This window comes from Misgurnus anguillicaudatus, chromosome 9, assembly GCF_027580225.2.
Source record: "Misgurnus anguillicaudatus chromosome 9, ASM2758022v2, whole genome shotgun sequence".
Classification (NCBI taxonomy): domain Eukaryota; kingdom Metazoa; phylum Chordata; class Actinopteri; order Cypriniformes; family Cobitidae; genus Misgurnus; species Misgurnus anguillicaudatus.
In genome coordinates this window covers 32,331,651-32,357,490 of record NC_073345.2, presented here as the reverse complement: position 1 = coordinate 32,357,490, position 25,840 = coordinate 32,331,651, and the positions used below count along the sequence as shown (strand labels likewise).

Genomic DNA, 25,840 nt, shown 5'->3' with positions numbered 1-25,840 from the left:
CCAAGTCATAGATGAATTCTCTATGAATAGTCATTATTCATCGTTTATTGCAAGAGGAACAAAAATCTATTTGATGCAAAACTCATTAGTTTATTTGAAAAAAGTAGTTTCAAAAGTATATCCATGATGTTTTCTTTTTTTAACACAATGTAGGCCTACGTTATTTAGCAATAGACATGATCTAAGTACTAAAAAAAGATACAGATTTTTTCCATTTGTTTCCAATGCATACTTGATAAATCTTGCTTGTGTATTGTATATCAGGGGTTTCCAAACGTTATCAACCCAACAGTTAATCTCAAGACTCACAATTTTTTAGAAATAGAAATATAGAGGAAAACACAAACACATTTGTTTCCTTTAGTTTTTGAATAAGTTTACTTTAGTAATATTATGATCTTATGGTAGAGCTGCATGATTATGGCAAAAATTATAATTGTTTACTGCATTTGCACGGAATATGATTTGAAAAATACAGTGAATTGCAAGGCTGCAGAGAACAGTGCACTACTGCAGACTTATACTACTGAGGGTTTAAAGATATTATTTCAATAGTCAGTCATGAACTAAAGTGGGCCGGTCTAAGGCTTGAAACTCCAGGGCTGAAAATGAGTCCCACTCCGGCCCTGGTGCGTGTTAACACGTATTTTTAACACGTTTTTGCCCTGTTGGCCTTCCATACCTACGCCGTAGGACCTACGCTCAACACGACATCCAGGGAGCGGGGTTGGATTCAGATCCAGGGGCGGAGCTGGATCCAGATCCAGAGATCCCATTGGACGACAGTTTTACCACAAGACACGTCATACACGTGTTGCTGCGTTACCATTTCTGCATTAACTCGTAACGTAATTAAGTTATTCTTTTGACATAAAAACGAACTTTACTTATGACTACAATAAACGTAGTGCCTTTAGGGTGAAATGTAATTGTTTTGCTATAATGTTTTGGAGTAAAACATTTCGGGTAAGCCTACGAGTAATCTTACCACATGCAGTTTAAGACCTATGAATGAATACAGTATAAATATGCATAATTATTAAAATATATAGGCTATGGCATGTTATTTAGAAATTAATAAATTGAATGTTTATCTTTTATGGACGTTTTAACGCGTCTTTGCTTACAGCCAATAGGAAACAGGTTTCCCTCATAGATGGTTTACTTTTTTATTTGCTAATAAAATATATCAAATACATTTGTTTTTATATTTACTCGTATAGGAATAGCTTTGTAATAGGTTGGATAATGTACAAATAAATCCCTTCAGGGATTTCACATTGTCAGGAACGTGTCCTTCACGTTACACCTTAATGTGATACTTTCTAAATTATGAATCTTTCTTGACTATATTATTTATCAAACGTACACTTAAACTGATAAGAGCAAACCACATGTTGCAACTTATTGCGGGCTGCAACAACGCAAATATTCTGGTTCATTTGGCGGAACAAAGTATATAAAGTGGGAGGAGTTGGATCTAGATCCAACCCCGCCCCCTGGATGTTGTGTTCCGCAGTGAGAACCATCTCCCTTAACTCGCTCTCTTTGGCTCTCTTTGGCTTGCGCGCACACGCACATTCTCTGATGCACTTGTTTGTTTGTTTTGCACGCATTCGTTCTCTTTCACAGCATTCCCTCCTCCATGGTTTTCGCATCAAATTCATAATAATCAGTTCATGATAATTGTGGACCAGGAGCTGATTTCAGCATCGTCTAGTTGCAGTTTTAGTTGGGTGCAGGTAAGAGTGCATATTTTCTAATGTACAGAGTTATTCTTAGGACGTTTTATAGTTCATTTGTGGAAAGTACTTTGTCTTTTTCCTTTATTTGTGGATTTTTCTTATTGTCTGCAATAAAAATCGATTGAAAGGTAAGAGTTCACATCTTTTAATGTAGATAGGTATTCTTATATGACGTTTTATAGTTCATTTGTGGAAAGTACTTTGTCTTTTTCTTTATTTTGTTTGTTTTTCTTATTGTCTAAAATAAAAATCGGTTGCAAGGTTAACATGTGCTCAAAAATTGTGTCCATTTTTTTCTGAGAATTATGCTTTTTTTTAAGTCTGAGGCGCGATGCTGTTTTATCACATGGCGTTAAGTCCTCAATGCAACGGAAGTGGTTTTAGACTACTTTCTATGTTTCCTGTCCATTGTAGTCTACCGCCGCAGTAAGTTGCGTTTCCGTATTCCAGGAAACCAGAGGCGTAGCAAGCTTTTCAAAAGTGTGGGGGATGGATAACATTTTAAATTTGATATAAACACATCAGAAACATGCGTATGTGCACCTGGGATGGAATTAAGCACCGCCCATGACACAAACACACCCTCTCTTCCTTTCATAGACCTCTTTCCCAAACTGTATTCATTTTTCATTGCTCACCTGTGAAGCTTTCTGTGCCTCTCTCTCTCTCTCTCTCTCTTTAAACTGATGCCTCCAGCAACCTCATCTCCTAAACAAGGGTGCAGTGATAAAGGAATAAGGCTGTGGTACTAGGAAACCTTAGTGAAACTTGAAAAGTAATATATTAAATTAATGCAACAATATATAATGGTAATAGTCTACTGTTGTTTAATGTCAACATTTATCAACGTCCATCTTTTACAGGATTTCTCTTGAAAAAGGTGTCAATCTTCTCCTGCCTCTTTCTTTTCTGTATCTTATTGATACTGCGTGACAAAAAGATAATGGTAAGCTTCATAGTGACATGGGTCTGGCAGGACTGTGTGTGACTGCTAAATTTTGCTACTTGTGCCCTGAAAAGCTTTTTCTCTGGTGGTGTAAATGTAACAATTTACAGTTTTTACGTTAAAATAATATAGGCTACACCAGTGGTTCCCAAACTTTATCAGCATGCGACCCCCATTGTGTACTGTGCATTCCTTTGTGGCCCCCCAAAGAAAATTTGTGACAAAAACTGTTCTAAAACTCAACATTTTAATTTAAAAAACATTAGATTATACAAAAAAAGTATTGCTTTTGATTAGTAGACTTATTTTTTTTAGGTTTAATTACACAGAATTCATGATAAATTAATGTATTTCATAAAATGTCATAAACTGGGGCCCCCCTGGCACCATCTCGCGGCCCCCTGGGGGCCCCGGCCCCCAGTTTGAAAACCACTGGGCTACACTTTTCTTTCATTGTTTGCATAGCTGTTAAAGAACTATGTCATCTTTTTTTTTCTCCTCAACAAGTACAATCATACACAACAGGTAGTATTAACAAAGTATTCAGCTAATCAACAAACAATGCTCAAAATATAAAAACGATTGCACTAGGAATAAACCCATAAATACACTGCTTAACAATTGCAATTTGTCCCTCATCCTCGTCAATTCCCTGCCTTCTTCATCACAGGTTATAGATTGCATGCCACATAGTCGACTCTACATGACTGAATTTAGCCAGCTGCTGAACAATAACCCAATTAGCATTAGTCCCAAACACATATCAAGCTTATTCAAAAACCTCAAAAGCATAGAGTTGATTAAAGTGTTTAATAAAGTTTTTTAAACATTAATCATTCAAAGGAGCCTACCTGAAAAAGGTGTCACAGTATCAAACTGTGTTCTGTGTTTGTATTATGTATTAGTGTTGTTCCCTGAGTTAGCCACCAGATGTCTCTTGTCTTCACTGTCACATGTGCCATTGAACTGCATCTCCCATAATCCTCCTGTCATCATTGATCATTGTTCTCAGCTGTTCCCACTCACCTTGTTAGTGTCTGTGTATTTAAGCCCTGTCTGTTCAGTCTATGTTGTGGATTCCTTGTTGTAGTTACATCGCCTTCTGTGTTTGTGTTTGATTTATGTTCTGGACTGTTTCTATGGATTTTGACCTTTTGCTTGTACGGATTATGATTTTGGATCACCCCTATTAAACTGCTTTTGGATCTTACTATTTGTGTGTGCGCGAGTCGTGACAGAAGGAATCCACCATGAAAAGATCCAGCGGATTGGGGATCCGGATCAGTCCGCCCGCTACTGCTAGGGAGAGAGTGGGGCGGATAAGCAACATAAGGGCCCTACGCCAGCAGGGTCACCCGGTGGGTTGTCTGGCCCAAAGTTTTTGGACCTTGTCTCGCGGCCTGGGCTATAATGATGCAGCTCTGAAGGATCTATTTAATACCTGCCTGGATGACCCTTTAATTCAATTCAATTCAATTCAATTTTATTTATATAGCGCTTTTCACAATTTGGTAATTGTATCAAAGCAGCTTTACATAATAGATGCAGTGAAAAGCACAGAAAATCGACAGATAGCACAACATAATAAACGATAGCACAAGCAGTTAAATTTGCTACGGCTATAAATCAACATTATAAACAAACGTATTACTAATGTAACGTATAGAAGTAAAGCCCTAGGTGGGAGATGAATGGACTGGAAATTTTGGATTTCTGGGGATTTACCCGTTACTTAGAGCATCGTAGCCAGTGGGATAATCCAGCCACACCTGCGATGCCAGACAAGATGGCCGCCACCAAGCCAGCAGCGGTTCATAAGATGGCAGTCTACAGGGATGCACCTGTTTTGGAGACTGCCACTACGATACCCGCACCTGTTCATCAGAGGGTCACGGTGGTAGAGGGGACTGTTTTCAACAGGGCTGTGTCCGTGCTGGCACCCGTTCTCAAAATGGCCGCCACTAAGCCAGCAGCTGTTCCCAAGATGGCCGTCACAATGTCTGCACCTACGTTTGAGACCGCCACGGTTATACCGGCCTTTACTTTCCAGATGGCTACTGCCTCACAGTCACCTGCTCTCAGAAGAGCCATCATCACACCTGCACCTGTGCTCAGAGAGGCTCCAGAGGTATGTCTCGTAGACTCAATGCTTCTTATGTTTACCATGGCTCTGTGGTGCGGGTGGTCTGTCTTCTGCTCTTTTGTTCAGCACGACCCTGAGCCGAGTGAGTCATCTGAGCCGAGTGAGTCATCTGAGCCGAGTGAGTCATCTGAGCCGAGTGAGTCATCTGAGCCGAGTGAGTCATCTGAGCCGAGTGAGTCATCTGAGCCGAGTGAGTCATCTGAGCCGAGTGAGTCATCTGAGCCGAGTGAATCATCTGAGCCGAGTGAGTCATCTGAGCCCCATGTGTTTCGTTGGTCAGTTAGGGTGGTCACCCTAAAGGGCCAGAGACTTTTTATTGTCACTAGGACTATGGCCAGTATTGAACTTTATGCCTGTCTTAAGATGGCTGTTCCCAAGCTCCCTGCCCTCACTGCCTGGTCCAAGATGGCTAGTTTCGAACTCTCTGCACTATTTAACCTGGCCCAGAGGACCTCTTTCTATTGTCTCCCTCTACCCAGGTTCCTGACACCACCAGTACCACCCTGGGTTCCGGTCCAGCCGGCTCCGCCCAGGTTTCCTGCCCTGTTTTGGTTCCAGCCTCCGCCCGCGGCTCCGCCCTGGCTCCAGCCTCCGCCCGCGGCTCCGCCCTGGCTCCAGCCTCCGCCCGCGGCTCCGCCCTGGCTCCAGCCTCCGCCCGCGGCACCGCCCTGGCCTCCTGCTCTGCCGGCCCCGCCCTGGCCTCCTGCTCTGCCGGCCCCGCCCTGGCCTCCTGCTCTGCCGGCCCCGCCCTGGCCTCCTGCTCTGCCGGCCCCGCCCTGGCCTCCTGCTCTGCCGGCCCCGCCCTGGCCTCCTGCTCTGCCGGCCCCGCCCTGGCCTCCTGCTCTGCCGGCCCCGCCCTGGCCTCCTGCTCTGCCGGCCCCGCCCTGGCCTCCTGCTCTGCCGGCCCCGCCCTGGATTCTAGACCCTCCATCCCTCCCCCAGGTCCACCTCCGTTCCTCCACCCACCTGAACTTTTGTGTTTGGTATTTTGGAGTGTCTGGAAGCCACTCCTTTAGAGGGGGGTACTGTCACAGTATCAAACTGTGTTCTGTGTTTGTATTATGTATTAGTGTTGTTCCCTGAGTTAGCCACCAGATGTCTCTTGTCTTCACTGTCACATGTGCCATTGAACTGCATCTCCCATAATCCTCCTGTCATCATTGATCATTGTTCTCAGCTATTCCCACTCACCTTGTTAGTGTCTGTGTATTTAAGCCCTGTCTGTTCAGTCTATGTTGTGGATTCCTTGTTGTAGTTACATCGCCTTCTGTGTTTGTGTTTGATTTATGTTCTGGACTGTTTCTATGGATTTTGACCTTTTACTTGTACGGATTATGATTTTGGATCACCCCTATTAAACTGCTTTTGGATCTTACTATTTGTGTGTGCGCGAGTCGTGACAAAAGGGAGATGTAAATAAACATAAGTTCCCACCTCCTCAGCGCGAGCTGACTGATCAATAGAGACAGAGCGCAGTTTTGCAAATTTGAAAACCACGCCCACCGGTGGGGGAAAGCAATCCAACCGTCTCCATTGACTTTGTATTGGGAGAAGCCGCCTCCTTGTCCTTTCTGGCTTATAACAAAAACAGAATAATGCCTAAAAGCTGCTGTGTGACAATATGTACAGCTAACAAGCCAAGAACCCAGAAATACGTTTTTATAAGCTGTCGAGCCATAAAACCTTGCCTTTAAGGAGAATAAAGTGGATCGCCGACTACGTTTCCCCCTAGTGGACGCAGTTCTACTAATACAGTGGGGCAAAAAAGTATTTAGTCAACCACCAATTGTGCAAGCTCTCCCACCTAAAAAGACGAGAGAGGCCCGCAATCTTCATCACAGGTACACCTCAACCATGAGAGACAAAATGAGGAAAAAAATCCAGAAAATCACATTGTCTGACCCTCTAAGAATTTATTTGCAACTTATGGTGGAAAATAAGTATTTGGTCAATAACAAAAAAGCAAGATTTCTTTCTCTCACAGACCTGTAACTTCTTCTTTAAGAGGATCCTCTGTCCTCCACTTGTTACCTGTATTAATGGCACCTGTTTGAACTTGTTAGCAGTATAAAAGACACCTGTCCACAACCTAAAACAGTCAGAATGCAAACTCAACTATGGCCAAGACCAAAGAGCTGTCAAAGGACACCAGAAACAAAATTGTAGACCTGCACCAGGCTGGGAAGACTGAATCTGCAATAGGTAAGCAGCTTGGTGTGAAGAAATCAACTGTGAGAGCAATTATTAGAAAATGAAAGACATACAAGAACACTGATAATGTCCCTCGATCTGGGGCTCCACGCAAGATCTCATCCCGTAGGGTAAAAATTATCACCAGAATGGTGAGCAAAAATCCCAGAACCACATGGGGGAACCTAGTGAATGACCTGCAGAGAGCTGGGACCAAAGTAACAAAGGCTACCATCAGTAACACACTATGCAGCCAGGGACTCAATTCCTGCAGTGCCAGATGTGTCCACCTGCTTAAGCCAGTACATGTTCGGACCCGTCTGAAGTTTGCTAGAGAGCATTTGGATGATCCAGAAGAAGAGTGGGAGAATGTCATATGGTCAGATGAAACCAAAACATAACTTTTAGGTAGAAACTCAACTTCTTGTGTTTGGAGGAGAAAGATGCTGAGTTGCATCCAAAGAACACCATACCTACTGTGAAGCATGGGGGTGGAAACCTCATGCTTTGGGTCTGTTTTTCTGCAAAGGGACCAGGACAACTGATCCGATTTAAGGAAAGAATGAATGGGGCCATGTATCATGAGATTTTGACTCAAAACCTCCTTTCGTCAGCAAGGGCATTGAAGATGAAACGTGGCTGGATCTTTCAGTATGGCAGTGATCCCAAACATACCGCCCGGGCAAAGAAGGAGTGGTTTCGTAAGAATAATTTCAAGGTCCTGGGGCCTCATTTATAAAACTTTGCGTAGGATTTGCGTCAGAAGTGGCGTACGGATGAAACATAGGACGGGCGTACGCACAGAAATATTCGGATTTATAAAACCGTGCGCACGCACATCCTACGCATTTTTCCCTTAATAAATCACAATCAATTCTAAATGTAGCGCAGCTTTTGCGGCTTCATGACACGCCCATAGTTGCCCATAAATAGTCCGTGAAACGCCCACAAGTTAATATGCATTGATTGCGAAATCATGACAAACACATAGAGGAAATAAAAAAAAACGTAAATTCACTCAATGTGAAGTAGAAGTTATCGTTGGCGAGGGGGAAAAGAGGAGGAAAAACGTTGTTTGGAGGGCACAGTGTGGGCATTACGCATTGTGATGGGGCATTTTATTTCCATTCATTTAATTGCATTGGACAAGCTACAGATGTCGGTAATAATCGACGTGGAAATGGGACATTGTTCAGCGCAAATGTAATTTCTTGTTGCTTCCTGAATGTTTGAGACATACGCCATACATTATTTTATCAAAAATAAAACACACTAAAGGCATATGCATGAATACCATAATTCCGTAGATTATGAAGATATGGTTTACTATGAAAACAACTTTCCCCAGTGGACAATTAATACATCTATCTATTAATTTATCTATCTATCTAACTATATATCTCCTTAATTATCTATCTATCTGTCTATGTAATTGCATCTATATCTGCTCCGCCAGACGGACACATTGACGAGAATATCAGTTTTGTACATGATTTCGTTCTGTTAACTATATTCTTTATGAGGATGAATTGCACAACATGCCAATATTATTGCAGAACATATTTCACTTTTCTTTTAGCAAATATGTGTTCATTTGAATTTCTGTTGTAATTTTCGATTTCTTTATTTTTTTGTTTCACTGCTGATCGATCAAACGGGTGTTCGTGTAGGCTGTTAATTGTAAGACTTGCTTTGTGAAGTGTTGTGTCGAACTCCGTTCCCCCTATGTTTCCCTTCAGTGTAGTGCTTTTATAGCGCCTTCATCACGTTACATTTAGAAAGATTAAAGATTTGAATTGGTTATACTAAAAAGGCATAATATCATGTATTTTATAATACAATTTATTCAATATTTCATACATTTGACAGTTTTCTATTAGGGTATTTCTTTTAAAATATAGCCTGTCTTTTTCTTTTTTTTCCTTTACTGGTCGTTTTAAAAATGTAATGTTTGCATACATAATTAAATAAATATTATACATATAATATTATTCATACTGTAAAAATAATTGACTTACCATTAAGAACAATACAGATACATTACAGAAATGCACACATATACATCTCAGTAGCCATTAAAACTTTAAATATATAAATAATAAAACCTATAACGTGATAAAAACGCCATAAAAACACTACACTGAAGGGAAAAATAGGGGGAACATAGTGGCAACAGACTTCGACACAACAGAAGTCTTCATGTTATTTATGAAAGGTAGTGTTGTCATTTTTACTTTCACTTTCACGTGTTTCTTCCATCTGCCGTCGGTGTCGCCATTTCTCATTTCACCCGTTTTTGTGCGTACGCCTGGGTCAGAGCTTGCGTGACGGACAGCACATTTTCCCGTCAAGTTTGCTTTTTATAAATAACAACTATTGCGTAGAGAGTGGCGTACGCCTTCTTTTGTGCGTACGCAACGTGTATAAATGAGGCCCCTGGAGTGGCCTAGCCAGTCTCCAGATCTCAACCCCATAGAAAATCTTTGGAGGGAGTTGAAAATCTGAGTTGCCCAGCGACAGCCCTAAAACATCACTGCTCTAGAGGAGATCTGCATGGAGGAATGGGCCAAACTACCAGCAACAATATGTAAAAACCTTGTGGATACTTACAGAAAACATTTGATCTCTGTCATTGCCAACAAAGGGTATATAACAAAGTATTGACATAAACTTTTGTTATTGACCAAATACTTATTTTTCACCATAGTTTGCAGGTAAATTCTTGGGGAATCAGACAATGTGATTTTCTGGATTTTTTTTTCTCATTTTGTCTCTCGTGGTTGACGTGTACCTTTGACGGAGGTTGCAGGCCTCTCTCGTCTTTTTGGGTGTGAGAACTTGAACAATTGGTAGCTGACTAAATACTTTTTTGCCCCACTGTATGAGTACTATGAAAAGTTGCCTGTATCCATTTTTTGTCTTTAAATGCTCGTTTTTTGGGGTTGACATTTTATAAAAACTTATTTACAGATTAAACTTAAAAACAGAATAATACCTAAAAGCTGCTGTGTGACAAGGTGTACATCTAACACGCCAAAAAATAAATAAATACGTTTTTATAAGCTGTCGACTTCAAAAAACGAGCGTTTAAAGACACAGAAAGTCACAATTCGCCTACTTTTTCCCCCCAATTCGCCTACTTATACGGACTACCGGCACATCCGGGAACTTGACTGTAAATTTCGTCACCACGCCCTTTTTGGGGAAAATAAACCAGGGCTGTTTCTCAATATGCGGTCTTCAGCGATCTTGCGTCCTTGTGTCCTCGCTCTACGTCATCATTAACAGTCGAAGTTCAATTCCAAAGCCGTTTCTCAATATGCATTCTTGTCCGTACTTGCGTTCTTGTGGACTTGTGAAACGTCATCAGTCGTGGCCCAAGTACTGTTCCAATTCCAATTGTGGACTTATGACAGCAAAGTCTCCCAGAATGCATTTTGCGTCAGGAGTTCGTTCTTCCGAGTCTGAACTTGCAAGTTCGAACTACGAAGGACACAAGTCCGAGTTTGGCGTACTTGGTATTGAGAAACAGCTAAATTCTCAAGAACACAAGTACAGAGGATGCATGAAAATACCCGGATGTGTTCTTGATATCAAGGATGCATCGAGTGCAGACTTGCGCGCCGAAATCTGAGGAGGTCACGTGACCAGCAGGAAGATCGCACACATCTCAATTCTCACAAGTGCGTTTTGTGTTCTCGCGACCTTCTGAGTTCGTTCTTCCGAGGTCGCCTTGCAAGACCAGTCTCCATGAGAACACAAGTCCGTTCTTTGCGTACTTGGAATTGAGAAACAGCCCAGACCTTCCATTGACTTCCATTCAAAATAGCGGAACAAAGCAACATTTTAACACAGCCGGCAGGCGTAAATAACTTATGAAATCACTCAGATTAAACATGTTGAGTAATTATCTGTCCACCCTGCCTCCCATAGAGCGCGAAAATACATTAGCGCATTTGGTTTGGTCAATATGGGAACATGTCCCTTTCATTCTCCCAGCGTCAAATTTGTGTAACGCTATGATTGCTGGAATATCGGCTATGGCTGGACGGAAAAGTGCACTCAGTACTCTAAATATAAAGACATATACTCTAATATATAAATACGAAGTAACTTTCAAATACGAAGTAAAATCATTCACTTGCTTCCCTGTTGACTCGATGAGGTACGAGTAAATGTCCGGGTAAGACACCTCTGGCCAATGGGGAGCATTGTTACACAAATTTGACGCTGTGAGAATGAAAGGGACATGTTTTAATAGTGACCAAATTAAATGTGTTAAAGCTCCACTGTGTACTTCTTTTAGTTAATTCTTAGCAAAACCCATGTTTTCTTTCAAAAGTATGTGCTCATTCATGTGTAATTACTTCCACCCACTAATCAAAGTATTCTCGTAAGTGTAGAATTTGCTATTTAAAATACATACCGTCGAGTCGCTCGACTGGCGCATCCATGTTGTGCCTCCATCTTTGAAGTACATTCGCCGACGAGGGACATTCCTGAAATTCAAGCTCTGCCTTTCGCGCTTTCACACTATACTCACACTGGCCGCTAGCTGAAGCCTCCGGAGGTTGCATGTGTAGGCGGTAAACGCCATCAAGACGGTCTTATTTCAGAATATTAACAATTATAAAGCTGACAATTATTCTAAGTTAATTGTAAATTGATCTAATATGCTTATGATTTGCGAATGTAATGCTCAGTTAATTTAAATAAACCAGGCTTGATGACGTATGCAGCCTGGATATGCAACCTGAGACTGAATCCTTCGGATTTTACAACAGCCGCATAGCGTGATGATGATCCCGCGATCTAATGCTTTGATTTGAGGCAGATTTGAAAGCCTGTTGAAGAACTATTTTTGAAGACATTAAAACAAGTCGCCAAAGAAGCAAAAAGGGGATTAAAACGACAACGCAACAGGAAAAACATCAAGACCAAAGTCAATGTTGGAGCAATGTTAGTTTTCCAAGATCATGAGGCTCAAGGGACACAGAAGCTGCATACTTTCTATCTTCTCCACAGGTAATTCAGCATATTTGTTTACATCTATATACAGTCTATGTTGTAAACTTGAAGTTATATAGTTCTTTGGCTAACTATAGCATGGTTATTGTGAGGGCCATTGATGCAGCCACACATTAGAGCGGTAACTACATGACATTACATTCACATTTCTGTTTACATAATTTGTTTCTCTAGTATTTAATGCAATATTTGTTACAGATCACTTCATATTATAGGACCATAAATGAAAATGACAGACACAGTTGTTTTATTTAAGTTTATTTTTCATTTGCATTCTTTCTTACCACCAACTAGTTTGGGTGCACACTTTCTAGTTAGTGGTTTATTTCCTTTTTGCTAATATTTATTTCTTTGAGTTTAAGTTACCTGTATGAGGAGTGGAGACGTGTTGCTGCTTAGTGCTGTGTGGAATGCCTGTGGATAGTGATGGTCGCTTTCGAAGCACTGCTTCATGAGGCTTTGAAACCTTTACGAATCTTTTGTTTCGAATCATTGGTTCGGAGCTTGTTTCAAATTTGGCCAAGTCACGTGATTTCAGCAAACGAGGCTTCGTGACGTCATTACTGTTTCGAAACTCCGTTGGTTCACCACTAGGGGGTGTTGATTTCAAAGTGAACCCATGAACCAGTATGTGAACTCCCGCCAGATTTGACTATATAAACAGCAAGCAAAGGCAAGATGTAGTGGGTTATAAAGTTGGTGGATGAAATTGTTAATTTGGCATTTGATAGCGATTGTGAAATGAGTGGAATTAAAAGACCAAGACCAAGATCAATTGTCTGGGATCAGTTTGAGAGTTTGGAGAACAATATTGTGAGATGTATGTTGTGTGATCAACACCTGACATACCACAATAACACCTCATCAATGTTGAGGCACTTGCGCTCCAAACATCCATGAAGCTGATGGGCACACATCCGGTGAAATAACTGGCACATCCAGTAGAGGTGAAACATCTGGCACATCCAAACAAGGTATAGAATCTGTCACACCAAACGATCTGTGCTTGTTGTCAAAAGTGTGTGTTTGTGGGGGACTTTAAAACCTAAAAACTAACCCCCAGTTTCAGAGACAAACAACTGAAAAAACTTAAGACAGATATTAAAATATGCCAGTGCTATTGTTTATTAATTCACACTTCAGTAATGTCTAAGGCATGTTTATTGAAGTTGCTTAAACATCTTAATGTTACCAAGGCCTAGAACAGGCTTCAACAAAGCCTTGACTGATACCAGGCACATGTATATGAATAAATGACAAAGTTTAAAAATGAATTTTTATTTTTCAATTTTCCAGCAAGGCAAAGGAACATTGATGAGGCTCTGGTGGACATGATAGTGAAGGATTCCCAGCCATTTTCCATGGTGGAGGACAAGGGCTTCAGGGCTTTTGTGCAGAAACTGGATCCAACATATGTGCTTCCATCAAGGCATGGGCTGAAGGACATGGTTGCTGCAAGGTATAAAGTGACAAAAGAGAAGGTGGTGGAGGAAGTCAAAAGCGCAAACACTGTTAATCTTACATCTGACATGTGGACATCAATAAATACGGAGGCATACCTTGCAGTAACATGCCATTATATCAATGAAGAGAAGTTGTGTAGTGTTGTGCTGGGAGTTTTGAAGTTTCCTGAAACCCACACAGCAGAGCACATCAAAGAAGCAAAGTCCATTTTGCTAGAGTCCAGGGGCCTCATTTATCAACATTGCGTAGAAAATGTTCTATATTTGTACCTACGAATGAAATTTAGAATGTGCCTAAGTACAAAAAAAATCGGGATTTATCAAACGTGCGCACGTGGTTTGTACGCACATCAGTAAGTAATCCATGATGATAAATCCCACTTGTTCTTAAGCACCATGCTCGTGCACGTTCATGTTCATTTGCATTTCGAAACGCCTCCAATGAACCATATATGGTCACAACACCTCCCGTTATAAGTCACGTGGTTGTGCTTTTTCCCTCATCGCAATAATGGCAAAGAGAGCGTAAAAGAGGCATTTTACAGACGCAGAAATTGAGTTACTGGTGGATGAGGTTAAATCCTAATAACACATTCTGTTTGGTTCACTTAGTGCGAGAGGAATGACTAACAAAAGAAAACAAATCTACATGGGAACATGTTACCAGTGAGTTTAATTCTGTTGGGTATGAGAACACTTTTAGAAATAAAAAAGTCGTTTGACATTAAATTATCAGCCAAAAAAAAAACGCGTCACAGGACACCGACTTGAAACGAGTGCAACTGGAGGAGGACAAACAACTTTCCACCTTGGAAAGCAGCATATATAACCAGCATCATTGGCGCGATCTTTGAAAATGCACTACCGGCGGAATTTAATATTTGCCAAGTCTTCCAATAACGCAAGATAAGCCATTGCACTGTGTCAAGCATTTGTCGGAGACTTCATTTATACAAATCACATGTAGAGCTTTCACAGATACACATCACAAATAAATCATTATACTTAATTGCTGTTACCATACTGACATTAATCATTTTTAACACCTGCTTGTGGATAATAAATAGACACTTCTTTATACTCACTGGAACAGGGTCCTGTGTAGTATCGCTATTCTACCACTAGATGCTCTGCGTACGCATACTCCGAGGTGTGCGTATATTTACACACATTTCTAAGTATAAGTGCAATTTGATAAATTCCACACTTTGCGTAAAACGGTTCCTACGCACACTTTACGCACACTTCTGTGCATACGCACGCTTGATAAATGAGGCCCCTGGGGAATAAGAGACAAAGTGACATGTCTCATCACAGACCATGCCTCGAACATGACACTGTGCGCGAATCTGCTTCAGATTAGACACATTCCTTGCTTTGCACACACCTTAAATCTGGTTGTAAAAAATGCCCTCTCTCAAACAGCAGATCTTAGTGCCATTCGAGATCACTGCAGAAGAGTTGTTACCTTCTTTAGATGCAGCACCAATGCCACTGAGAAACTGTCTGCAATTCAGCAGCAGATGGGCAGACCGAAGAAGAAACTGATTCAAGAGGTGGAAACAAGGTGGAACAGCACATTTTTCATGCTCCAAAGAATATATGAAGAACGTGAAGCAGTTGGTGATGCTCTAACATCCTTGAACACCAGTGTGACACCCTTGAACAGTAGACAGTTTAAAGCAATCGCACAGTGTCTTCAAGCCCTTTCAGCCTTTAACCATGCCACAGTTGAGCTCTCTGCAGAGTAAGTGGTCACAGCTTCAAAAATTATACCCATCGTCAGAATGCTGTTTTATAAAATAAACGAGAAGGCACAGAAACTTTCATCAACAACAGCAATAGAGCTCACAAACAACTTGATAAAAAACCTAAAGAAACGTTTTGGAACAGTGGAATCCTTGAGGACCTTAGCTAAGGCTACACTTTTGGATCCCAGATTCAAGACTGTTGTGTTTGGCTGTGCAGCCAATGCTGACGCTGCAGTCAAGGACTGCATTGCTGAATGCAGTGCAGTGATGCGCGAAACATCATCGGCTCCACCACCTGGGTCACCTCAGCCATCAACTTCAGCTGCAGCCACTTCAGCAGAAGGACAGGAAGACAGAGAGAACCTATGGGAACTCTTGGACAATAAGATACAGGAAACACAAAAGGTCCATAGTGTTACTGCTGATGCAACAGTTGAAGTACAGCGATATTTAAATACACCATACATGAACAGAACAAGTGATCCACTGGAGTTTTGGTCAAAACATCAAACTTTCTTCCCTCATCTCTTTCAGCTTGCCAAAAAATACCTCTCAATACCAGCTACGTCTGTGCCATGTGAAAGAGTGTTTTCCAAAGCTGGAGAAATTCTGTGCAAAAAAAGAAACCGGTTAAGTGCTAAAACACTACAACAACTACTGTTCTTAAATAAAAACTCATAATGTAATTTTTGCATTGGTCTTGTGTTTATTTTTGTCACACTTCCATTTTTTTTTAAAACACAACTTCAATTTCACACACAAGTGCATGTTTATCTTACTGTCCAAGAGTCCCCATAGTGTTCATCTCCATTCAGTTCACTTTGACTTTGCATGTGTTTTATAGGCAGCTTTGATGACAAACACATGTTAGTATAATTAAGGAGGTGGAGTAAAAGTAACTGCAGGTAAATTGTCTAATTAACAAAATACCCTAACTGAAACACATAATCCAAACACTTATTTTAATTGGTATTTAATGACTTGAAATATATTTTGACAATTCTACACTGTTGTGAACATATTTACAATAGTTTGCCAAATATGTCATTATGTTTGGGCCTAGATTTCAGTGTTTACACTAATTTGACCAGCAGGTGTCGCCAGCGTGTGCGGTGTTTCGAACGCTTCGAAAAACTGAATCAATTTGCGAAGCAATTGGTTCAATTGATTCGAAGCTTCGAAAAGCTTCGTTTCTCCCATCACTACCTGTGAAAGTCCGTAGCCGTTTCCCAATGTCAAGGAAGGATCCTCGGAAGCTAGAATTTCGAGGATGCTACGTCATCGATGTCCGTCGAAGGACTGTTCCAATGTCGAGGATCCTCGAAATTTCAGCCAAGGACTGAGTCCTTCGTTCAAGAAATATCCCATATACAGGAAAGGATGCAAATTTGTATCCTTCGCGCTCTTCACGCGCTGAAATCACCCACAATCCTATGCGCGCAGCACGGAAAGCACACCTTTCAATCACGCAATGACGTAATGACGTGCACTTGCTAGCCTGTTCCATTTAACGTGTTCTCCGAATGCTTACAAGGAGCCTCGCCTTGCCTCTGAAGGAAGTGACTTGTAAGGACTAGTCCTGCCAAGGAAGTATCCTTGACATTGAGAAACGGCTCGTGTCTATAGAGGACCGGCTGGCAACAACGACCATGTTTTAAGTTCCTGGAGTATTCCATGTTGGAAATTAGCTGGGGGGAATGTAGGATGGTTTGTTGATTTTGTCTGATATAATTTGCATATTGGCTAATGGTCTATTTTTATATTTTGAATTGTGTTATTTAACCTATTTGATTTGGTTTACATTTTTTGTAAAATGGATTTATTTAAATCTATTTAAATTGTGTTTTGTGTTATCCCCTGTGTGTGTGTAATGGACTAGTCCGGTGTGTATATAAGTTCCATCATGTGTCATTTGAGTGGGGTTTTTTGTTCAGGTTAGAACTCTTGTGTTAAGTTTGTTTGTTAGTTTATGTTAGCACAGATTTGAATTTCTTTATTCAAATTTAATTTGCTATTTTTTATGGGTTTGACCTTAAAATAAACCTTCTTTGTTTGGAAAACCTGTTCTTTTTGCCTCTGGCTGCTTGGTCCCTTACAGTTATGCATAACACTTGTTAGTGTAAACACGCATGTGGTTTAATGTGTTCGAACAGCCACGCGCCGTCTTTCCGCCCATTTATGTAATCTGAGGTACTGAGATAAATGTTTTTCATCTTTTCTGACCTCTAGCACAAACACACGGTGACAGCCCTATTTTTAGCCTATCATTGATAAAACACCGCTGATCTGCGCGTCTTTCGTTTCATTTTACAAGCGTGTGAAAGTTGAGCGATCTTATTTAACCAATATCAGAGAAAGCTCTTGCATATACACGGACATGTAATGTTTACTCAAAACATAAGCATTGGACTCTGACATATTAGTTTTGCGTCCATTTAAACCTGTCATTACTACAGCTCATGATTAAATGACAGGAGAGGGTCTCGTCCACAGACCATCTCCTCAGTAATCTGAAGAGAAGCGGTCGAAAATGGACAAAAAGAGACGGATTTAAACACCAAGTGTAAACGTAATGTGTGTCTCTCTCATCCACTTGTGATCTGATCGAAGAAAACACATTTTAATACCAAGTGTAACAGCCACTGTGATATTTTTTCCTCGCGTTGATGAAAAAGGAGTGTCTAAGCTACGTTTATGGTTGCTTTTTGTATGTGACTTTAAGCAAACATATCATGACAATCAGACTTTTTCCTTTGTGAGGAAAAAGTACATACTTTTGAGTGTGTAGCAAAAGAGTATGCACGTTCTGGGACATACTTTAATGACGTCATTCAACGAGAACGAAAACGTGGTTGCCTAGTTACGCACATTATGACTTTTACTACCCCCCAAAAAACAAGGATTTAAAGACACAAAAGTGGATTGCCGACTACGTTTCCCTTCAATGGGCGTAATTTTAATAATAGTAGTACTATGAAAAGTTGCCTGAATCCACTTTTGTGTCTTTAAACGCTCGTTTTGTGGGGTCAACACACCTTATAAAAACGTATTTTTGGGTTTTTTGGCTTGTTGGCTGTACATCCTATCACACAGCAGCTTATGGGCATTATTCTGTTTTTGCTATAAGCCAGAAGAAATGACAAGGAGGCAGCCTCTCCCAATACAGTCTCAATGGAGACAGATGGATTGTTTTCCCCCAGGTGGGCGTGGTTTTCAGGTTATGACGCGTTGTGCTCTGTCTCTATTGCCTGGGTTACGTATGTGTGGGGTGGGTCTATCAAAAGAAGGTCCAGATTCTATTGGGATAGGGGGTGTTTGTTTAGGTGATTTCAAATATCAACATTGGTTTTCAGAGATCATGTACCCCGCCTTTAATACGGCACATCTTTTTGTGTCATTTATGTATTGGTTTCTCAAGGGTTTCTGTTTTTTAAACCATTTTACTTAGGTTTGGTGTTAGATTTGAGTTTTGCTTTAGAATGTTATTTAATATATTGGTTTCTCCATGTTTTTGTCTATTTTTAAGCCATGGTCGCTTGAAGTTAGGGTTAGAATTGGGGTTTGGTCAGGATCAGTGTTCGAATTATGTCAAAGCTTATGGGGGGTTCCCCTAGCTAAGCCCCACCCTCTGGCCAAGCCCCCCCCCCCTTATTATAGGGTCACTGTGATTCCACAAAGTAAGATGTGATCCTGGATCAACAATCATCTGATCCTGGTTTTAATTAAAGAAACCCCAAAATATCCTTAACTCATTTTTTATTCCTCAAATTAGTGTGAAACGCTGCAAGGCCAGCAATTTTAAGCAGAATAGGGGTGAAGACCTCAATGACTTTTTCCAAATTACATAATTTTACTATATAGTAGTGGTTAAATGGATAACATTGCGTTTTTTTCGAGTCATAGATCGAATAATTTTCGGATCAGCAATAATTTTTGGATCAGCAAAACTGGGGGTGGGAAAATAAAATAAGAAAAAATTAAGAAATTATGAACATATAAAAATAGAAAAGAACAAAGTTACAAATAAAGTAAGATCTAACAGTAGTATTTAGGTACATAAATATAATCAAATGAATAATAAAACTGTGTTCTTCATTGTATAAATTAAATATAATTAATCGTTTTAAAGCTACAGAAGTGATTTTCCTTTGTTTGCTGTTGTTAAATTAATATGAATGACACAAACATAATCATATAAGAACTGCTACTTTCAGAAACCAATGTCTGTGTTTCTTTCTGAACTGTTTGCACTTACTTTAAGACATAACTGAATGTTTTTATGAGAATAGGTGCGAAGACTGTGGTATTTCGAGAGAGTTCTGTGTTTGCATGACAGGAAACGAACGTGGCGCATGTGTCCGCTTATGAGTGTGCGTCCATTTGAGTATGTGTGTGCGCGTCATTGTCTGTGCGCACACAAAACAGCTCACTTTAACATTTTGCGCTCAAATAGTTTAAAATCGCTGGCATGTTAACATTTGCAAGGTTTAAAAACACAAATGCAAATGATAAGCTTTCTATAATAGTTATTTATTTCTGAATGATGCGTATTTGAGCGATTATAAAGAGAGTGAGACTATCATTTATGCATGATTTCTTCTGCTTTCCCAATAAAATATTTTGTGTTCTTTTGACTGGGGGGAACAGCCTTGCCACTGGTGTGAAATAATAGTTTGAGAAGAATTAAAAATAATAACCTCTTTAGATTTCTAAAGATTCTTACAGTCAATGAGGTGAAAATAATCCACAACTCGTCTGTCAATTCCTCCAGAAAACAGCGGGACGCGCACTTGAGAATTAATATTTATTTCAGACAGAAATCATTTGAATTAGTTTACTTTGTGGCCGCGTAACATGAGAATTTTTAATTCATGTAGTATTTTAAATGTAATAAAAACCAGGGGACCCCCTTATTTATATTTTTGTGCTTTATGCAACTTTTTGTTACATAAAATGACATCCTAACCAGTGTTCGAATTGAAGGGGGTCTGGGGGGTCCCGGACCTCCTATAAGTCTTGAGGGACCCCCCAAGACTCCTTCAATTCGAACACTGGTTAGGATGTCATTTTATGTAACAAAAAGTTGTTCTAACCCCAAACCCAAGCGACAATGGTAAAAAGGAAGAAATTACAAGCAAAAACATTACAAAAAACGACACAAAAAGATGCGCTTTATTAAGTGAACGAGAAGGACTGGCTTATCATATGCACGCAAAATTGGAATTTGCCGTATATTGCACAAGTTTTCACACTTCGTGCTATTTATACCCATCTCTTTGAGACTGAATAATGACATATATTCAAATGTATATATTTATTTATGTTTGAATTAATTAGAATATTTTTACTACATTTCAATTTTAATGTCTTAATATTCTTTAAAAAAAATCTAAGTTGTGTTCTTGAAAAGGATGTATCTGCATTATTATGCAATTTTTATTGTTGTTATATATAATCAGCAAAAATGACAAAGTCTTAAAATGACTATAATATCTATTATCGCCATAATTTCTAGGGCAATTACCTGACTTATGAAAAGTAGCTATGGAAACAGGCCTAGATTTGACACATATATTGAGGGACTGTTTAAAATGCGAACAGGTGCAATATAAATCTTATATTATATGTACTTTTTTTAAACCAGGCGGTGTGAAATGGAAAAAGTCAGAAAGAGTGAGATAAAAATAAAGCCCAGAACAAAGAAGCTTGATCATCTAAAAAGCACAAACACTAAGAAGAAAAATATGGACAATGGACAGAAGTCACAAACCCATGAGTTACGAGACATAAACACACTGATGCCTGTTCGATGGGGCAGCATGGAGCGATTAAGTCCAAATTGTGAGCATTTGAGCACTTTACCTTTAAATTCCCTCATTAATGTATCACTTATGATTACACTGAAGATATAAATTATAACAATTTTAATCTTATTACAATACATAATTTTTAATAATTTTAACCCGTTGTAGTACCTCTACTAGATCATGAAAATCATAATTTTTTTTCATTTTTTCATCTGCAGTATCTTGTGATCGACACTTGCCTGTAGAGTCTCATTCTGATGTTTTAGAGCAGATTCAGGATGAGGTGAGTTTCTTATGATAACCAGATAATTTTTTAAATAACTATAATCTTCTCATTGGCTAATAATTATTTTTTTTATTTTATAATACTTAAAGTTTTGATTTCTCTTTTAGAAAACTGCAGGTCAATAAACGACATGAGTCTCTCCTTGTCAGGTTTCTAGTCGGTTTTCCATTCTGTTATCTGGACAACATTTCCCATCATCTCCTCACTCCCTCACCTGCATTGTGTTTTTAATCATCCTCACCTGCCAGCCTTTATCCTCATCACCTCTACCCCATATATAATCTGTCTGTTTTCCCCATTGTGGTCTGTTAATGTCAATGTTTAACTTGATTACTGACTGTCATCCTGTTTGTTGTGTTATTTATAGTTAGTTTATTCTTTTATCGTTCTCCTCATCTCCATCGTCTTCCTCCAGTCACATACTGTGACCGACCTGGACCAGCACTTTCTGCTTTAGCTTTTGTTACTTTATTTTACGCACTTTACAGTTCGTTTACTTATTTAACATGAACTTTACGTCACATTTTTTTTCCACATATCATCTTTCTGTTTTTATGTGCACACAAAATCAGTAACTTATATTATGTAGGCCTATATAATGCCATCTGAACTGTATTGAAAAACATTTAAAAATACTATCAAACAACTGTTTTCACATTTAGTTTTTAACAATATATTTGTGTGATTTGGAAACTTAAAACCAAAATTTGACTTGACTCAACTTGACTAACTTTTATCCACTTCACACTTTTGCCTCACAGAAAAACATTTGAGTACAAAGTAGTTGAGGAATGTGGAGGTGTAACATAACCAATAGTCATTTTTAATGGTTTAAAGCACAATACAGCACAGCTTAATATAGAACATTAGCTATGATTAATTGCACATATAAAAGCTTTACATGTCTGTTCTGAATGTTTGGATCTGGGATCATCACAGTTGCAAATGTTGTTTGAGCAGTTATTTTTATTTGGCTGTATTTCCAGTCCAGATGTAATATTGAAAACTGTGCAGAACAAATTTTTAGAACAAATGAAGTGAATTTGGTCCTTAAGTCTATCCGCACTAAACCTGACCACTATTTATGGCTTATTGAAATTATCCTGTGGTTTTCTTCCCTTTCTATTGAGAATAAAAGACTTCTTCAAACCACATTTAAGATCTGTTTAGAAATGACTTTAAAAAAACACTTGCAGTAAGTAATGATAGGCATCTATTGTAATCTTATGTAAATCTGTTGTGTTGTTATTCCTAAATTAGCAAAAAATCTGCTTGTTTCACAAACAAATGCTGATGATTCAAACGAAATGCTGCTTTTTCTAGTTGTACATCAGTCACATATATGTGGATACTTGTTGAATTGATTCTTAAATACTTTTAGGACCTAAATATGAGAAATAAACTATTTAAAAATTTTTTTTTAAACATCAATTTTTTATACCCCAGTTTTTTGCTTTTTGCGCTCTTTTATCCACGTGGCGGCGCTGGAGTTGAATTTTTAATGTTGGAACAAAATTTCAGCTGTCAGAATTCATTCAAGACAAAATCACATTTCAACGAAGGTCACTGCTAAATTAAAGGAAAATTCCCTTGAATTCTATTACACGTAAATTCACCATGTTTATTATTTGACACAATCCTAAATTATACACGTGGCACTTTAAACATCGTAATTTATTATAATCTCTAGACTACTTAATGTATTTCACCAACAAAGTTTAAATGCTTTCATGTATTGAAAAACTTAAATCGATTATGTCTTTGTAATAATATCCTCCAAAGCATCATCATTAGAATATTTAAAGAATTTAGTTGTGTTAGTACAAGAATAGGTTGAAATATGAACACACAGGAAGATATTGAGGATTGTAACCAAAGCAATCAGAAGCCCCATTGACTTCCGGTAGGAAAAAGAATACTACCCCAATTGCTGGTGCACAATGTTACCTGGACAATCAATGACAGTTTTTATGTTATGTGATAGTTGTTTAAGGGTTTCTTATTTGTCCTAAGACATTAAACTGTTCACTGATCTTCCTACACTGAAATCTTTGCTTTTCAGCATCTTCTGCATATTTGAATCCTGTCAGGCAATAACTGTATGATTGTAAGATTCATTATTACACATTGAGGACAATCAAGAGACTCAACTTACACAATTATTTCAATAGAAACAAACATTCAGTGATGCTCAAGACGTCAACACCATACATTTAAAATGCAGATGCATGTAAACGTTTGGACTGAGCGGACAGTGTAATTTTTTTATGTTATTTAAATATCTTATTTTTTCATTTAGTAATATCCTCCAGAAGCTATAAAGAATACATACATGGTTCCCATAAGACAAAATAATAACAATTTACATCAGTTATCATTTTCAGAGGTTTACATGCACCTGAGTATCACTGAATTTGCATAGATTTTCTTCCCTTTCTATTGAAAAACAGTCTTTAAAATCTGTCTTTAAACAATAATATCCCAACCGGTAACTACGGACTCACAGGAGATTTTCTATTATACATTTTTGTGCCAGTGCTGTAACGTTCAAGAATTTAGGGTCATTTCACTTGTTCCTTATGATCTTAAACATCTTTTTAATCTTAAGGCACTTGCCTAAATGTTTGAAATGACTTTTCTTGACAAAGGTACGGTGACCAATGCCAATAATATTAATATCCTTAATTTGAAAAGATTTTGAAAATGTTTTGGAAATTGATGACATGGACTGAATAAGATTAATAAGAGCCCGGGATAGATACTGTTTGAAAGCATCTTATTGTGATATTTCAAGAAGCTGTGTGAGCTTTATATATTAGTTTAATAGTGATTTAGAGTTTAGGAATTGTGTTAAGTGGATTAATTTAATTCACTTAATATATAATCAAAACATTTGTGATCTAAATGTGAGAAATAACGCTAAAAAAAATCACTTATTCCCCTTTTCATTCTAGACCGCGCGTGCGTATAACAAACTTTTGGCCACGAGATGGCGTCACTGCTTCATTTTTATGTAGGAAAACCAGCGTGAGCTGTCAGAATCCATTCAAAATGTATTCATTTAAAATGTTTTAATTTTATTCACTTTATGATATAGACCTCTTAATAAATCCCCCCATGTCGTTCTGAATGCAAGATTTGAATGTTTTAAAGCATAAAGTATAAGCAGCTTAGGCCTATATATTTAAAATAACATTCAAGACAAATCATCATACAATTTAAAAACCAAGTAAAATGAATATCGAAGTCCAAATATAGTCCTAGTCCATTTTACAAACAAATGTTTTAGCAGTTTATACTGGCTTAATGAGGTTGTGGACTGAACTGAACTTGAAAATTCGAAGCTTGAATGGGAACCAAACTTCCACAAAGAGTGCAACAGGAAACTTTGGAGTGCAAGCAATTTTTTTGGCCAATTTTGTTGGGGATGTTTCTGCAACCACTCACAAAAATAAAGTCTGAATATTTATACGGAAGAAATTAACGAAATCTCTTCATCGAACAAGATATTTATATGATATTGGCTACTTATGATTTTTGGCATCATTTTAACACGTAAAATTTGTTTTGCTTTTTCTACAAATATACCTGTGCGACTTACAACTGGTTTTGTCGTTTGGAGTTTTGAAACTGGCTGATTTCAGATTAACCAGAGCATTCAGTTTGGCTAAGAAAAGTCAGGGGAACGCTACACAAACCAAGTCGTCACACTGTGGTATTGACCACCTGAACTGCTGCTGGGTAAATGAAGTAAAAAACTGTGTTGTCACACTTCATTTGTTTGCTGCTTGTTGCTTTGCAAATCTGACAAATTCATGTTTTTTAGGTGAGAGAGAGATTACGGGCCTCCTATAGATCTGTGGGGTGGTGGATGTATCATGGCAGAGATGTGGACCAGAAGCCCCATCATGCAGGGCAACACCGAGCAACATCAGCTCACCCTCATTAGTCAGCTGTGTGGATCCATAACTCCAGAAGTAAGTAGCACGCAAAGTTAAAAAGATTACTGTGCTGTATGTTGGTCTCAAACACTAATCCCATCTCTTATTGTGCCTCAGGTTTGGCCTGATGTGGATAAGAAGCAGGGCCTGAAATTAACCCCCGACCGCGCGCCAAATGTTAATCTACCAGCCACATTGGCGGGTAGCCAATGCGAATCAGTGATGCTTGAGTCAATGTATAAAAAACCCTTACCCGACCGACGTTTAACTAGCCCGCCCGCAATTGTTTAAAATAGTTAATTTGGATCTTTTCAAACGACCCGACCGACCGCGGCCGAATATAATTAAAATATTTTTGGATGACTCGTAACGGGTGACCACCGCTCAGAATTGCGAATTGACTGATTTTCAATGTTTTTCAAATGTATTTTTATCATTAAATAATAGCCCCCGGACCGTCCTAATCCCGTTATTCATATTTTGTATTTTTGATCTGAATGCACAATAAAAAAAATCGAACTAACGATACACGGATTTATT

At 39.0% G+C, this 25,840-nt stretch overlaps 1 protein-coding gene and 1 long non-coding RNA gene across 2 annotated transcripts in view; both read left to right on the top strand.

Annotated features, from left to right (window-relative positions):
- Positions 1-25,606, top strand: part of cdk9 (cyclin-dependent kinase 9 (CDC2-related kinase)) — a 60,699-nt gene extending 35,093 nt beyond the window's left edge. The window contains exons 7-8 of the mRNA XM_073871493.1: positions 25,190-25,336; positions 25,418-25,606. Coding sequence (XP_073727594.1) covers positions 25,190-25,336; positions 25,418-25,591 — 321 coding nt within the window. The 3' untranslated portion in view covers positions 25,592-25,606. The remainder of the gene's footprint in view (positions 1-25,189; positions 25,337-25,417) is intronic.
- Positions 1,558-21,356, top strand: LOC141366143 (uncharacterized). Its single transcript, XR_012371234.1, has 3 exons — positions 1,558-1,742; positions 20,911-21,107; positions 21,292-21,356. It is a non-coding gene; the product is annotated as an uncharacterized lncRNA (long non-coding RNA).
- Positions 25,607-25,840: the final 234 nt, after the last annotated feature.